General features: G+C 51.2%; 1 protein-coding gene across 13 annotated transcripts in view; it reads right to left on the bottom strand.

Annotated features, from left to right (window-relative positions):
* Positions 1–15000, bottom strand: part of ptprk (protein tyrosine phosphatase receptor type K) — a 91788-nt gene that overhangs the window by 58607 nt on the left and 18181 nt on the right. For all 13 annotated transcript variants that reach the window (XM_027030391.2, XM_027030390.2, XM_027030395.2 and 10 more), the window contains exons 3-4: positions 10039–10161; positions 3807–4084 (exon numbers count right to left, since the gene is read on the bottom strand). In XM_027030391.2, the coding sequence (XP_026886192.2) occupies positions 3807–4084; positions 10039–10161 (401 nt within the window). The remainder of the gene's footprint in view (positions 1–3806; positions 4085–10038; positions 10162–15000) is intronic.

Below are 15000 nucleotides of genomic sequence, written 5' to 3'. Positions count from 1 at the left end.
CCATTAAATTATAAACATTGATCAGAGCTCGAGAACTGCATGTACCAGATCAATATCACTTCAGACTGGGACTTCTGTCTCACTCTCTCACACACCTACACAGACACACACACTCACGAGAAGGATCAAATGAAATGGAGGAAAAGTTTGTGGCATGTCAAACACAAGTACACAGACGAGTGAGTGTGTGAGAGCAGGAAAAGAAAAACAACATGCGAGTTTGTTTGGAAATGCAAGAAATAAAAGAAAATACACATACACACAGGCTTCATGCTGGGGCATGTTAAACAGAATGTTCACTGGGAACTCCTGCATCCTAATGGCTGATAGAACGAAAAAGGTGCCATCAAAACTGATTATCAACCTCTAATAATGCTTCACGGGCCATCAGTCCTCCACACACACACACACAGACACACACACACACGCACACACACAGGGGAAATTCTAATCTGTTAAATGACTTGGAACTTTGTCACAACCTCGGCAAAAAAACAAACAAAACAAAACTGCCTTAAAAGTAAAACCAGTTGAATGTTGAAGAGGCTCCTGGCCCACCGTGGACACATAGGAGCGTGTCCGGGTACTGGACCCGTTCTGGTGGACACATAGGAGCGTGTCCGGGTACTGGACCCGTTCTGGTGGACACATAGGAGTGTGTCCCGGTACCGGACCCATAGGAATGTATTTAAAGTCACGTCACTACACACACACACACGGATGGATGGAACATCAGTTCTTTGGCTGTCAGCTACAACTCCTCCTCCTAGCCTCTGAGCTAAGCAAGTCCATGTAGGCCACTGGGCGAACACACACTCAGATCTTTAATGGATGCGCTGGTGTTGCGGACTCCTCCAGGCTCGAGGCATCTCCCTTACGTCTCTTACTCCGAGACGGAGCGAGATGGACAGCTAGTGTTTCCTCCAGCAGCAGTCAGCGCGGCTAGAAGATCCAACCGGCTGACATGATTCTTCACTGACAGAGTGGAGAGAGAGAGAGAGAGAGAGAGAGAGAGAGAGAGAGAGAGAGAGAGAGAGAGAGAGAGAGAGATTGTGTGGGGGGGGGATCAATTGTTATCCCAATTATCCCAATTGTGTTGATTTCAAATGGTATTTGCCCAAGTGTTTCAGGGGCTAAAGTCTATAACATTATTAAACACGTGTGGCAGCAGACGCACAGAGTTCTTCCCTCAGTAGAGAGGAGTTAGTCAGGGGTCTGTTCAATATTTACATCAACACACTGCACACCCTGGACACTGCGTCACCACGAAATGTGTGATCACTGCAGGACAGGGGAGGTGGCAAAAAAACAAAACAACAACTATGAAATATTTTCACGTTACAATAGGAACATAAATCCAAATGAAAGGTTATTCAATAACATGACCCAACAAGAGAAAGATTTCTGCCCAAACCACAGAAAGGAGCTCACAGACAGGAAGAAACACTCATCGGAACACCCACACACACACACCTACACACACATACCCACACACACACACACACTTTGCACAGGCATGTCGTCTTTCCTAAATATGCTTACAAATTAACGACTTACAATACGCTGTTAATGTTTTAATGACTTCATAGCTACCATTAACTGTTTATTATTATATATTATTATTGTTTTCTGTTATTGTTGTTGGTTGATGGTGGTTGTGTTTTGGTGGTAATTATTTTTCTTGATGTTATTTTGATTAATATAGCTCCTAAATCAGCTTCTGAACAAGTCAAAGTGTTTTGTTCACGTTGGGAAGCAGAACTCCCCGTCGCAAGCAAGCCGTCCTGACACGACCTGAGACAGAAAACAACTGTTGTGTAGATAATGAACTCTCTTCTGTTCTGTTCCTGTGTACTTACGTGTGTGTGGGGGGGGGGGGATGAACCCGTCTCGTCTTTCCTGGTTGTGTTAATTTACACTGACGATAATGTAACTTACACACTCGCGCCAGTAAAGCAGTAATGAGGGGGAGAGAGAGAGAGAGAGAGAGAGAGAGAGAGAGGTGTCTCAGTAGTTAAGGTACAGGACTTGTAAGGTTGGTGTCAGGACCGTCTACGGCGTCCGGCACGGACTGGTCTCTGCTCTCCTCCGAACCACTGGAAAAGACCAGTGACGGAGGAATTCTGAAAACCTGCTTGGACAGGATCGTTTATGGCCATGACTGGAATGCTTATGGTTTCCTCCATTCCTGGTGCTGTCATCATCGTGCTAGATTTCGTTCCAGGAGTTGATCCAGGCCGGTCCCAGCAGCAGTTCTGCTGGATCGGAGTGCGTACACGGCTGGAATGCTACACTCCAGACAGGAGCTCACACACGTTCTGTGGCTGTAATGTTGTTTACTGCCGTAATTCTACCGACAAGATTCATTTTTGAAACAAATATTGAGCAGCCTTATTCAGAATATGCAACCACACACACATACAAAAAGGGCAATTAAAGATCGAATCTGGTCTTCGGCTCCAACACACACTTTCAGTTAAAGTCAAATCAGGTCAAATAAGCTGGTGAGAGTGTGTATGTGTGCGTTTGTGTAGGCAAGCAGAAACAGGCTTCAGTACTCTGATCACTCTGTCTAATAACATAACACCAATCATCACGTCTTGTTTCCCAAATGAGGCATAATCCCCCTAACACACATACACACACACACACACACACACACACACACCCTTGCTCTCTCTCCAACTTGTAAACTGGGTGCACTGTCACCTTGTGACCACTAGAGGCATCAGTGTCTTTGTGCCACAGAGAGGCGCGTCAGAGTTGCTCATCTCAGCTGCTCCTTAGTTCGCTCGGCCATGCGCGCTCTCTCTCTCTCTCTCTCTCCCACTCTCACTCTCTCACACACACGTTTGTCGTATCTGTCACTTTTCAAAGAAGAGAAAGATTCTGACCATCACAGTACAATCAGTGGAAGATTTTAATGCAAATACAAAAACCACACGCGCACGCACGCACGCACACACGCACGCACACACGGACGCACGCACACACGGACGCACGCACACACGCACGCACGCACACACGCGCGCACGCACACACGCGCACACACACGCACACACACACACACATGCACCAGCAACTCACACAAGAAAGAACCGCATGACTGAGAGGAAGAGAAGCACTGAGAAGCAGTCAAGACTTCCAATTAGTCCAAAACACAAACAGTCTTTCATTATGTAAACAGAGAGAGAGAGAGAGAGAGAGAGAGAGAGAGAGAGAGAGACAGGGAGGGAGAGAGAGAGAGAGAGAGAGAGAGAGAGAGAGGGAGATAAAGGAGAGAGGCGTGTCCTATCCATGTCCTCTCTGGAACAGTGATTAGGTGTGTCAGTGACCGTAGGTATAGTGTGAGTAAGGCACAGATCTGCCTGTGTGTGTGTGTGTGTGTGTGTGTGTGGGTGTGTGTGTGTGTGTGTGTGTGTGTGTGTGAGAGAGAGTCTTAAGAACTGGGCAGATGTAGATAATCTAACTGCATAAATCCCTAAATTTGCAGACACAGTGCAGTTCACGCCTGACCTGCCTGCCACATAATTACAGAATTAAGGGCTCACACACACACACACACACACACACACACACACACACACACACACACACACACACACGCTATATATCTTCAGCACAGTGTTCTCCAAGTCAACCCAGCCAGCCAATCAGATCTCTTCCATGCAATGTGGAAGAGTTTCTTGAGAAGTCTCCAGACCCGTCTTGCGCGTTGGGGTCGGTTCCGATCGGCTTGGCCGGCGAGTGCTAGTCGGGACCGAATGGCCGAGGAGCTCCCTGATTGGTGGGGTGGTCTGCATTACCTGGTACTCATTGGGCCAGAAGGTGCTGACGGCGAGCTCCGCCCTCTTCCAGTCCTTGCCTGTGTGGGCGGAGACGTTCCAGATGGGGTTGGCCAGGGGCCCCTTGTTGACCTTCACCAGGACGTTCAGCGTGCCGGGGGCGGGGCCAGGGCCCTCAGCGCCGTGCAGCAGGTAGTTGAAGTCGATGCAGTGAGTGTCGTTCTCTTTCATCACAGGCAGCAGGAGGCGGGCCTTCTCCCCAGGGTCATGCTGGGAGGACTGTACCATCATGTAGGAACCTGGGGGGGGGGGGGGGTTTACAGGCTACGTTACTGCTAGGCGTGCGCACACAGACCCACACACACACACACACACACACACACACACACTCACTCACACCCACACATCCACACCCCTCAGCCAAAACAGGGTCCAGATCTTCGTGTGAATGAGTTGTCGAACTGAATTATAAACCTGTCAATAAAGGAAAAAAGAGAATGAACTGGATCCGATTAAAAACACAACAGATTGGGAATCAGAAAATGCCGCAGGCCAAAAAAGAGCGGAGATCCGGAACGTTCTCTGGGTGATTCATAATCAACTACGGCTGTGAGGAACCTGAGATGGAGAGAGAGAGAGAGAGAGAGAGACAGATGGAGATGGAGAGAGATGGATGGAGAGAGAGAGATGGAGACAGATGGAGAGGGATGAATGGAGAGAGAGAGAGCGAGAGAGAGAGAGGACCGTCGTTCTCCAACATGTCCACATCCACCCTTCTGACCACCCACACCTCCCAAATCTCCACTAGCACCTGGCCCCACCCCTAACGAGTCAGGCCACACCCACAACTCACTCAGCCCCACCCCCAAACTGATGTGTGGTGGTAGCACACAGGACCAAGACAGGTAGAGAGAGAGAGAGAGAGAGAGAGAGAGAGAAGCTTTCAAACAGACTAAAGCAACCACTCATGGACAGAAAGATGCCACAATGGCCCCCTCACTCTCTCGCTCTCTCTCTTTCTCTCCTCTCCACTTTTCATGAGGCAGTAAGAAAAACAAGGTTCAGAGAGTAAGTGGCTAGGGGAGGAGCCAGCGCCAGGAGGGGAGGGGCCAGCGGTCAGGATCCAATAGGACTGTGTAAAAATAATCACTAAACTACTCGACAAACAAAACAAAAACCATGAAGCTCCGTGAGAAAACTGAGCAGTCAACAGTAGATGATAATGACTCCACATGGGACTCTGTGTGTGTGTGTGTGTGTGTGTGTGTGTGTGTGTGTGTGTCCCCACACACATCACTGAATGCTCACAGCAAACAATCCTCAACTCCGGTCTAAACTGTCCCTTGATGTAGGGTCAGAGGTCAGCGATGTAGGGCCAGAGGTCAGCACGTACATGGCCTTCCAAATATGCCTTCATCACACTCATGATGGGGAATTAAAGCTTTAATTTAAAAAAAATAACAAATGAATAAATAAAACAATTCAGGAGTGATGTGTGTAAACGCTTCGGTAAGCGCTGACTGAACAGGGTCTGGACGCCTCGCACGGTGCGAAAACCCATCTGTCCCCCACAGAGAGCAGAGCAGTCTCTCGGAGAGGAGGAGGATGGGTGAGAGAGAGAGAGAGAGAGTTAAGAAATATGAGCCAGCGTACAGAAGCCAGCTGGGTCTGCTCAAAACCACAGCAGCTACAAGACGCGAATGCCACTTCTCTGGAGAAGACCTCAGAGGACTAACATCGCACACCTGACACAACAGTTACGGTCAGCGCAAGGACCAACGGGGACGCACCACCATTAATGCCAGCCCTGCCCGGCTCCTCGCAGACGCTCGCACGTGCACTCACACGCTAGCATTACAGCTCCAGAGTCACAAACTTCACAACTGACAGTCTTCAGACAAACGGACTGGACTGCATCAGTGTGCTACAATTTGACTTTTTTTTGGAGCGTGAGAAACGATACCACCCTCCTTATAGTTCTAGAGCTGTCGTTGGGGTCACGGGAAACGGCATATCTACCGTCATCCACACACACACACACACACACACACACTCGAGATCAACGAGTCTCGACGGCATCTGCATAAAAGCGCAGACCCACCACGGTATCCCACGATGCCTCCCGGCTGATCGCATTCCGCTCAGTAAAGCCGATTTCTGCGCGGGAACCATGAGCTGAGTTGGTAGGAGCCAGCTGGTCAGAGCTCAGCAGGAGGCCACACGCCCGCTGCAGCAGAGGAGGCAACTACTGATCTGAGATCAGACCAGGGAGCACTGCGGCGGCCACACAAGAGACGGCGGCTAATCACCGAGTTTGGATTCAGCGCTGAACAAACAACAGGGAGACTGAGAAACGGGCAGGAAAACACGGCAATCCAGAATTATCCAACGGGACATTTTCATCTTCCTGGTTTCCTGGCAAGAGAAAGCTTCCTGGCGGAAAATAAAGAAACCCACGCTCATAGATTATATTTTACGCTAAATCTGTGACGACGACCTCCCCGTGGTCACAGTCACACCAGTGAGGCTAAAACACACACCAGACTAAAGTTCACTGCGAGATGTTTGAGTGAAATTTGCAAAAACTGCCTAATGAGGAACATTTAAAACAAAATTTTAAATCTGTACAGCTTGTGCTTTTCTTCACAAGCAGACCTTTAGAACCATTTTAAAAATGCAAACCAGACACAAAGTCTGATGTGACACCATTCTGAAAGGTTAAAAGGTCAAGTGTCACCCGGTTTCTGTTCGGTGATTGACTGAACGCTGTAGGCGCTTCTGAAGCATCGACATCCCGCCCGCGGACACGGACCCAGACTCCGCCAAACCCACAGACGGACGCGCCCAATCCGTTTCCACATTCACCCTCTCCTCACGGCCCAGAACGTTAAGGAACACCATCTTGGTCTCATTTCGGTGAACTGTTTTCTCTCTCTGTTTTAAATTAACTTCAATTCCATTTTCTCTGCAATGCAGCTTTCGCCTGTAACTGCAGAACGGATAAACCAATGTGCTGAAATCGTGCGGTCACCTCCAGAACGCACACCGACACCCGCGGAAACGCGTCTGAGGAGACTAACAAGCGCAGTGCGAGGACACCACCAGGTTCCGCTCCACTCCGCCCACACCCGCCGCTGACTGGCTTACGAACGAAACTGGCTTAAACCAGCTGTTCAAATAAAGCAGGAGCTTTTAGCCAAGCTACGCTCTTACAGAGAAGACAGAGCGGGTCTACCCTCTGGAGTCGTCCCCCAAGCTCAGACACAGTGAGAGGCAGCAACAGTCCATCCTGCATGGAATATACGAACAAAACAGGTGGTATATACGGGAAAGAACAGGACCAAGCCGACGAATGCTTTCCACGCGTGCCAAAAAACCCCAAACGCGCAAGCAACACGTCGCAGAATGGTCGACAGGATGTGTCACAAGATGGCTGAAATCAACCCTCTCCCACAATCCTCAGCAGTCATTAGAGTCGCTGTCGGGTGAGAGGACCCGTCTATGTCTCAAACAAAAGTTTAAAAACGTTGATGACAAATGGTCGACTGACATTTAACGTACTTGACACCAAGCCATTCTAGCAAGAGCTGGATGAGCGAGTGGGTAGGTGTGACTACCCACAATCCTCTGCACGAGACGGCCCGAAGTGGAGAATGTGTGCCTGTGGAAAGGCTTTGTCTATGGGCTGTCCTGCATACACGCGGCAGGGCCACGCTTCCGCAGGCGCGCCGTTTTAAGCGTTCGCGCTCTGGTTCTTTTAAGACCACCTTTGAATTTCACAGGCCAGTGACAAAAGAGAGAAAGAAGAGAACCCCCCCACCGCCGAGAGCGCCACGCTGACCTACATTAGAGCACACTTCCACCGACGGGGTGATTTGGAGCGTAACCGAGGCCGTTCCCGAAGAGAGCGTGACGTCACGGAGAGACGCGTTAACAGGACAGCTACTGGCACCGTGCCAGAGTTCCACATTGAGGAATGCGGGACTGTTCCAACAGCACAAGCAAAAGGGTTTTCTGGTGCCCAAATCTCCAGAGTTTGGAGAAAACGGTCCCAATGAACGGAATCCCGTTATTCCGACCGTACTCCGCTACGAGCTTTAATCCGCACGTTTGAGCTTAACTGGCAGATGACGGAGTGCTGGAACACTCGGGCCACTCCTGAGCAAACGCATCAAATCGGAACACCACTACTGTGCGCAATCATCAAATTGGAACTCCTCTAACATGCAAAACCATCAAATCAGGCCCAGTACAAACAAGCTCTACAACAACAACAACCTTCTTTTAATCCAGTAAAATGCCACCGCACTCAAATTATTAAGTGTTTGAGTATTACAAACAACATCACGTTATCTGAGGCCCGGGGATACCTTGACCCACAAACACGGACCCAGACGGCGCTGTCCAACTCTACGACGAATGGCAGTTTTGCAGACTCCGGAACAGGAGTGACATACAGAAAACGTCTGGACGATGAAGCGTGACTGGCAGTAGAGAGGGACCAATGAGGTGGCACAAATGTTCATCACATCCCCGATCGGTGGTACGTACTCTCGGCAAAGGGGCCGGAACCGTCTGGGGTTTCTACGGCGATAATATTTACATTCCATCCATGGCCTTTACATTCCAGACTGTGAGCGGAATGCTGCGGACATTCCGGAATTCTGCAGACATGCTGGAATGCTGCAGACTTGTGGCCCAGATCGTTCCCAGGTCCTGCCAACATGCCCCTATGAGAGAGGAATGTCGCCTGGCAACGGAATCCATCTCCAAACACAGGGCCCTCCAGCAACCAAACTGCCAGCAGCCCAGGAATTCAACAGGAAGTCGATTTTTCGCTTTCAGCCAGAGAGGTTCTGTGCTAAAACATCTGCATTCGGTTCACCGGTACAAAAATTTGCCCAAACCAGTCGAACCAGTCAAACCAGCCTCCCGCATTTGTCCCCAATACCTTAGCCGTGATCGTTCATTTAACCAGCACAAAGCAGAGAGTCACCGTATTAAGGCCACAGACACAAAGCCGCTCCACATCAAGTCATCCGCGTCGCAGAAAGGGGCCCCTCGGGGCCAAAGTCAGCTCCGAGCGGAGAGGGGCCGAGCGACAGAGCAGGGCACCATTTAGGAGCAAGGAGTGACGGCGTCTCCAGACGCACCGGTAATGCATTATGGGAACGGTCATCTGGAACATACCAGAGTCGTGATGACCCCAACCAAATGAAAGCACACAGAGAGAGAGCGAGAGAGCGAGTGAGCAAGAGAAAGAAAAAGAGTTTGAGAGAGAGAGAGCGAGAGAGAGAGGCTTAGAGTGCCTGTGGGTTAAATGACAAATACCTGCGCACTCTATATGTCTCACACACACACACACACACACACACTCTCCCGCAGTTACAGATGACTGTGGTCACCCAAGATGACCACTGCTGTCCGAATAAAAACAATTTTGACGGGATTTATTTTCACCGCTAAGTCTTAGACAGGCACAGAACCCCCCCGGGAACTAAACGAACCCCCGCTAAAGGATGCCCGCGCACGGCCGTCGCCCCCGACGGCCAGGACACGCCGAGTCCTGCCGGGCCGTGACCTTCTCCGTTCCGCGGCGTGATTAATTACCCCGTCTCATATTAACTAGGGAATTCTCCTGGGAAAGGAAGGAACGGCTCTGATTCCGCGGAGCGGCTCTGCCTGTGGGAGGAGCATGGGGCACGGCGGTTTGTGTAGCGGAGCCGGGAAGAATGCCCCTTCCCGCCCCGGAAGGCTGCAGGCCATGAAAGTGAAGACGACCCTCCTCGACTAATGACTCAAATGTTCCATTTGATTAGGAGAGAGAGAGAGCGAGCGCAAAAACAGACGGCAGCGGACGCTCCCTTGCATTAGCGAGATGAGCGAAGGTGAATTATCCCGTCCGAGCGAAAAGCACCCACAACCCATTTCCCATCGCTAATCTCCCCACCAGAGCCGCTGGCCCGAGTAGAAACCCGAGTGATGTGCTCCCTGATCTTACATCCTCGCCGGAACTGCGCCAGATGGCCCAGACGGAGGAGACGCTGACTGGATCACATACCATATGTGTGTGTGTGTGTGTGTGTGTGTGTGTGTGTGACACCCACAGGTTAAAGGAGATATTGTTGAGGCCGGTCACACTTTAAACCCACTTCATTCCTGCCTCGGGATGTTCTTAAAATGTACTCTCCACGCCCTAATGCGGGACGCACGGCATGCTGGGTAATGTAGTCCTGGGAGGGGAGGGGCTCACCCTGGGGCAGGTCGGGGGATAGGTACGGCGCCTCCTGGGCACTGACGTGGGTCCAGTCGAAGTCGTCGTACGGGTCCTGCTGATAGTCACACTGCGCAGGGCCGTCGTCGAACGTGCAGCCGCCTGCAAACACAAGAACCGCATCCTTAGTGCGCGCGCACGCACATACAGGTGCACCACGAACAGCTAAACAAGTAAATAAACAAACAAAAACATGCATGTCTCACACCTGCTCGTAGCGCTGTTGTAGGGAGTCCCACCTCCTCACCCACCTCCCTACCTCCTCCTCACCCACCCACCTCCTCACCAACCCACCTCCTCACCCACCTCCCTACCTCCTCCTCACCCACCCACCTCCTCATCAACCCACCTCCTCACCAACCCACCTCCCTACCTCCTCCTCACCCACCCACCTCCTCACCCACCTCCCTACCTCCTCCTCACCCACCCACCTCCTCACCCACCCACCTCCTCACCAACCCACCTCCTCACCCACCTCCCTACCTCCTCCTCACCCACCCACCTCCTCACCCACCCACCTCCTCACCCACCTCCCTACCTCCTCCTCACCCACCCACCTCCTCACCCACCCACCTCCTCCTCACCCACCCACCTCCTCACCCACCTCCCTACCTCCTCCTCAACCCACCTCCTCACCCACCTCCCTACCTCCTCCTCACCCACCCACCTCCTCACCCACCCACCTCCTCACCCACCTCCCTACCTCCTCCTCACCCACCCACCTCCTCACCCACCCACCTCCCTACCTCCTCCTCACCCACCCACCTCCTCACCAACCCACCTCCCTACCTCCTCCTCACCCACCCACCTCCTCACCAACCCACCTCCTCACCCACCTCCCTACCTCCTCCTCACCCACCCACCCACCTCCTCACCCACCCACCTCCTCACCCACCTCCCTACCTCCTCCTCACCCACCCACCTCCTCACCAACCCACCTCCTCACCCACCTCCCTACCTCCTCCTCACCCACCCACCTCCTCACCCACCTCCCTACCTCCTCCTCACCCACCCACCTCCTCCTCACCCACCTCCCTACCTCCTCCTCACCCACCCACCTCCTCACCCACCTCCCTCCTCACCCACCTCCCTACCTCCTCCTCACCCACCCACCTCCTCACCAACCCACCTCCTCACCACCTCCCTACCTCCTCCTCACCCACCCACCTCCTCACCCACCTCCCTACCTCCTCCTCACCCACCCACCTCCTCACCAACCCACCTCCTCACCACCTCCCCTTCAGCATTTTTTTTTTTTAGGGCTGTTTGCTTTGTTTGCCCCCATCACATCTGGAAGACACAAAGAAGCCGACACACCTGGAACTCATAACCAATTAAACTGACACACCTGTAAACCCACATTTCTGTAGTTCTTACTAATTTAACGGTTATTTCTCTACTTCACACTCGCTTGTCCTCAGCGATGGGAATCTCGCTCAGGTGAATTTGTCTGTTTATTTTTTTTGCTTTTAATTTAATTTTAATTTTTAAGTTTGTGTGTGTGTGTGTGTGTGTGTGTGTGTGTGTGTGTGTGTGTGTGTGTGAGATAAAATCAGGGCAAGCCTTCAACATTCAGAAACAGTCTGGCTCTCGGTGTGACTGTTTAACATGGAAAATCTCCAATAACATGGCAGATGAACGTGACATAAACGACGCTGAAAATACCCCATCGGGACTAAACACAGATCAAACCCACTCTCACGGCGGAATTCCCACTGCGATTAATCCCAATTCCCACTGCGATTGGTCCCGATTCCCCACATAACTAAACAGGCGAAGCTGTTTTAATCTGTAATCCCAATACACAACACTTGCGTTTACTCTCCAAGTACAACAATACCAGGACACTTCTCCACAGTTCTCCACATACCTACACACAGCTGCCAGCTGGGTTTGGTTACAAACTGCACAGAAGACTCAACATTTATTTACCGTACCAGAGAACCGAGCCCCTCCGTTACCACGTCAAGAGGAAGAACCCGATCAGAACCAATCAGAGCTCTGCGTTCAGAACCTTCAGAACCAGCGTGCTAGGTTTTCCCATCAGGCCACGCGTGGCAGTGTGTGTGTGTGTGTGTGTGTGTGTGTGTGTGTGTGTGTGTGTGTGTGTGTGAGAGAGAGAGAGAGAGGATGGCTGCGCAGGGGGCATCCACCTCTCATTACAGCAAGTTCGTCCCTACCGAGTGTGTGTGTGTGTGTGTGTGTGTGTGTGTGTGCCAGTGCCATCATGCCTATAGCTGGATCTTCACCAGTTGAACGTGTGTGTGTGCGGATCATTTTCCGGCGGTTGCCAGGGATGCCGTGTCTTTTGGTGGTCCTGTGCGGATCTATTCTAGGCCGAGCCAACCCGCCCCCGCCGCGTCTTGCGCGGGGGAAAGTCCCGCACGGCTCATCATGCTGCTGCGCCTACTACTACAGCTACTGACAGGTGGGTAGACGCCGGCTTCAGGACCGTCCTGACACTCCACCCACAACACTGCTGTTTTCTCGCTCCCTCACACACACACACACACACACACACACACCAGAAAAAAACAAACGCGTTCAAGGCTACCTAGCCTGAAATCTGTCAGACACCAACGGTGAAAAGAGAGAGAGAGAGAGAAAGAAAGATGGAGAGACAGAGTTGTAATGACAACATCGGCCGATTCACCTAGGGTCACCGGTCGTCTCCTTGGAGACCAATCTCTCCCCAGTTCTATTTGGGAGCAGTGACCCGTCTCCTCGGATACGGCAGATGTGTGGAGGCCCAAACCCGGAGCTCCTCCCGACCAGCCCGGAGATCTACCACCGACCTCCCAAAGCCCCGGAATCCCGGAACCCCGCAATGCCTCGGGGTTCTGAGACTTTCCAAATCCACAAACCCACAGGATCCAGGCCTCAGATCGCAGGCACCAACACCGCTCCTGCGCATGTCTCCATGGAGACCGAATCATTCCAGCAAACGTGTAAAAAAAAAAAAAAAGAACCCCACAAAATACCAGCGGAGGCGGGACTAACTGATCGTCTCCACGACAATGGCCATCCCGTTCCAGACACGGGCAGCCCAGCGGGGCAGAGCGTGGGCGGCCAGGCCCCCTGCGCTCGTTATCACCTCTGGGAGGGGAAAGGTCGCAGCTTCGGCACCGTGTGCCGCGTGACCTTCCCGCGGACGCCCGGGTGACATTTGTATTCTAACGCAGGCCGAAGCAGGTGTTAATTGAAGACGTCCCGTGGAACTCTGGGAAGGCAGGATTCGCATCGAACGCCCCCATGCAGGCCTCGCCTCCCCCCGTCAGCCAATCTCGGGCTCTCGAGTCCATACCGTCTACAGTCGGCTGACATTTCGATACTGCGACGGTATCAGGACCGGAGATGTCCGGAGGCAAAGTTCTCTCATGTTCACGGGGACGGGTTGGAGACCCGTATTACCACGAAATTCAAAATTAATAACTTGTGTCAACTTAGCGGCGTTTAATCTTCAGTTTGAAGGTGTTGACGCGACATGGCCTGACTGTGTGTTCACCCGCATCACCGTCCGACATCAGACGAATGTTAATGCGTGAGATACTTCTCAGAGAGAGAGAGAGAGAGGTGGGGGCGGGGTTGTCTCGTGTTCTCTCTGTGTCATCAAACCATGAGGATTCTGGGATGTAAAACAGGAGCTCTTCCTCCTCTGACACACACACACAGTGAGGTGATGTAAAAGTTTTCTGAAGCTACGGACATATGTAATGACGTTCTGAGACTGGCCTCTGGATTACTGGTTTAGGGTCATTTCACCATGTCCTGCTCCTTCATTACACGCGCACAGGCACACGCACACGCAGGCAGTACGCATAACAGTTTATGCAAATACAGCTATAGAAAAATAGTTTTGGGGAAATTTCAGATTGAAAATTCCCAAGCTACCTCTGAAAAGTCCAACAGAGACCGAATACATGACTACATCGCTGAGAGTGTGTGTGTGTGTGTGTATATGAATATACACCAGTTTACAGGGAAATGGGAATGTGTGAGAAGAGATAAAAGTACCAGTATCTACTAACCCACCCTCTCACACACACACACACACACGCCTCTACGGAGATGGCACACTACTGGAACGGTTCTCTGAGGAACAGCGATTAGAATAATTACAGCTCCATCGATGTCTGCACCTTCTGCTGGGATCTCAGCCACAAACCACATTCATCTAGCCAAGGTCACTTCCTGTTACCCCTTCCACAACCCACCCACCTGCTCCGTTACCCCGCCCACAACCCGCCCGCCCCCATAACACCATCACATATATACAGCTGCTACAATTTCAACAGTTTTCTATTTTATACATTAATAATTTATGTTTGCTTAGACTTATAATTGAAAATTGAGAAGACTAAATGAACGGAGAATAATAATAATCAAATATGAAATAAATTGAGTATGTAATTCAAATAAAATCAAATAAGGTCTTTCCACATGTTCATTTTATAAACAATTTGTTCCTTGCGCAATATCATGATATGTATCGTTATCGCGATATGAAACTACCTGTATTGGGATATGAGATTTCGGTCGTATTGTACAGAGGTGTTCGTATCGCAGTCCCGCCCCGCGGCACCTAAGCCCCACCCCTCTGGTGTGTCGAGGGGGAAACGCCCCCCTGCAGACTTTAATGAGAAACTAACAGCTCCGTGTCCAGATGGGCCCGTAATGACTAACACAACCACTCGCTCTGCAAGGACACTCGCCGGCTCATTTGCATACTAATCTATGGCCGCGAATATTCAAGCCCCGTTAATGAAATAATAGCCTGCTCTTCATTTGCATAATAAAATAATTATGGCGTGTGATCAAGCTCAAGGGTGAATCATGCAAACATCACACAGATAAACGACATGTTAACGACTCTATCGGAGAACCTCACACACGCGCACACGCACACACCCTGGTGTCAAATACCCTTTACTCAGAGAGGCA

Source organism: Electrophorus electricus, chromosome 8, assembly GCF_013358815.1.
Source record: "Electrophorus electricus isolate fEleEle1 chromosome 8, fEleEle1.pri, whole genome shotgun sequence".
NCBI lineage: Eukaryota > Metazoa > Chordata > Actinopteri > Gymnotiformes > Gymnotidae > Electrophorus > Electrophorus electricus.
The sequence above is the reverse complement of the archived record's forward strand: the minus strand, read 5'-3'. Positions and strand labels throughout refer to the sequence as shown.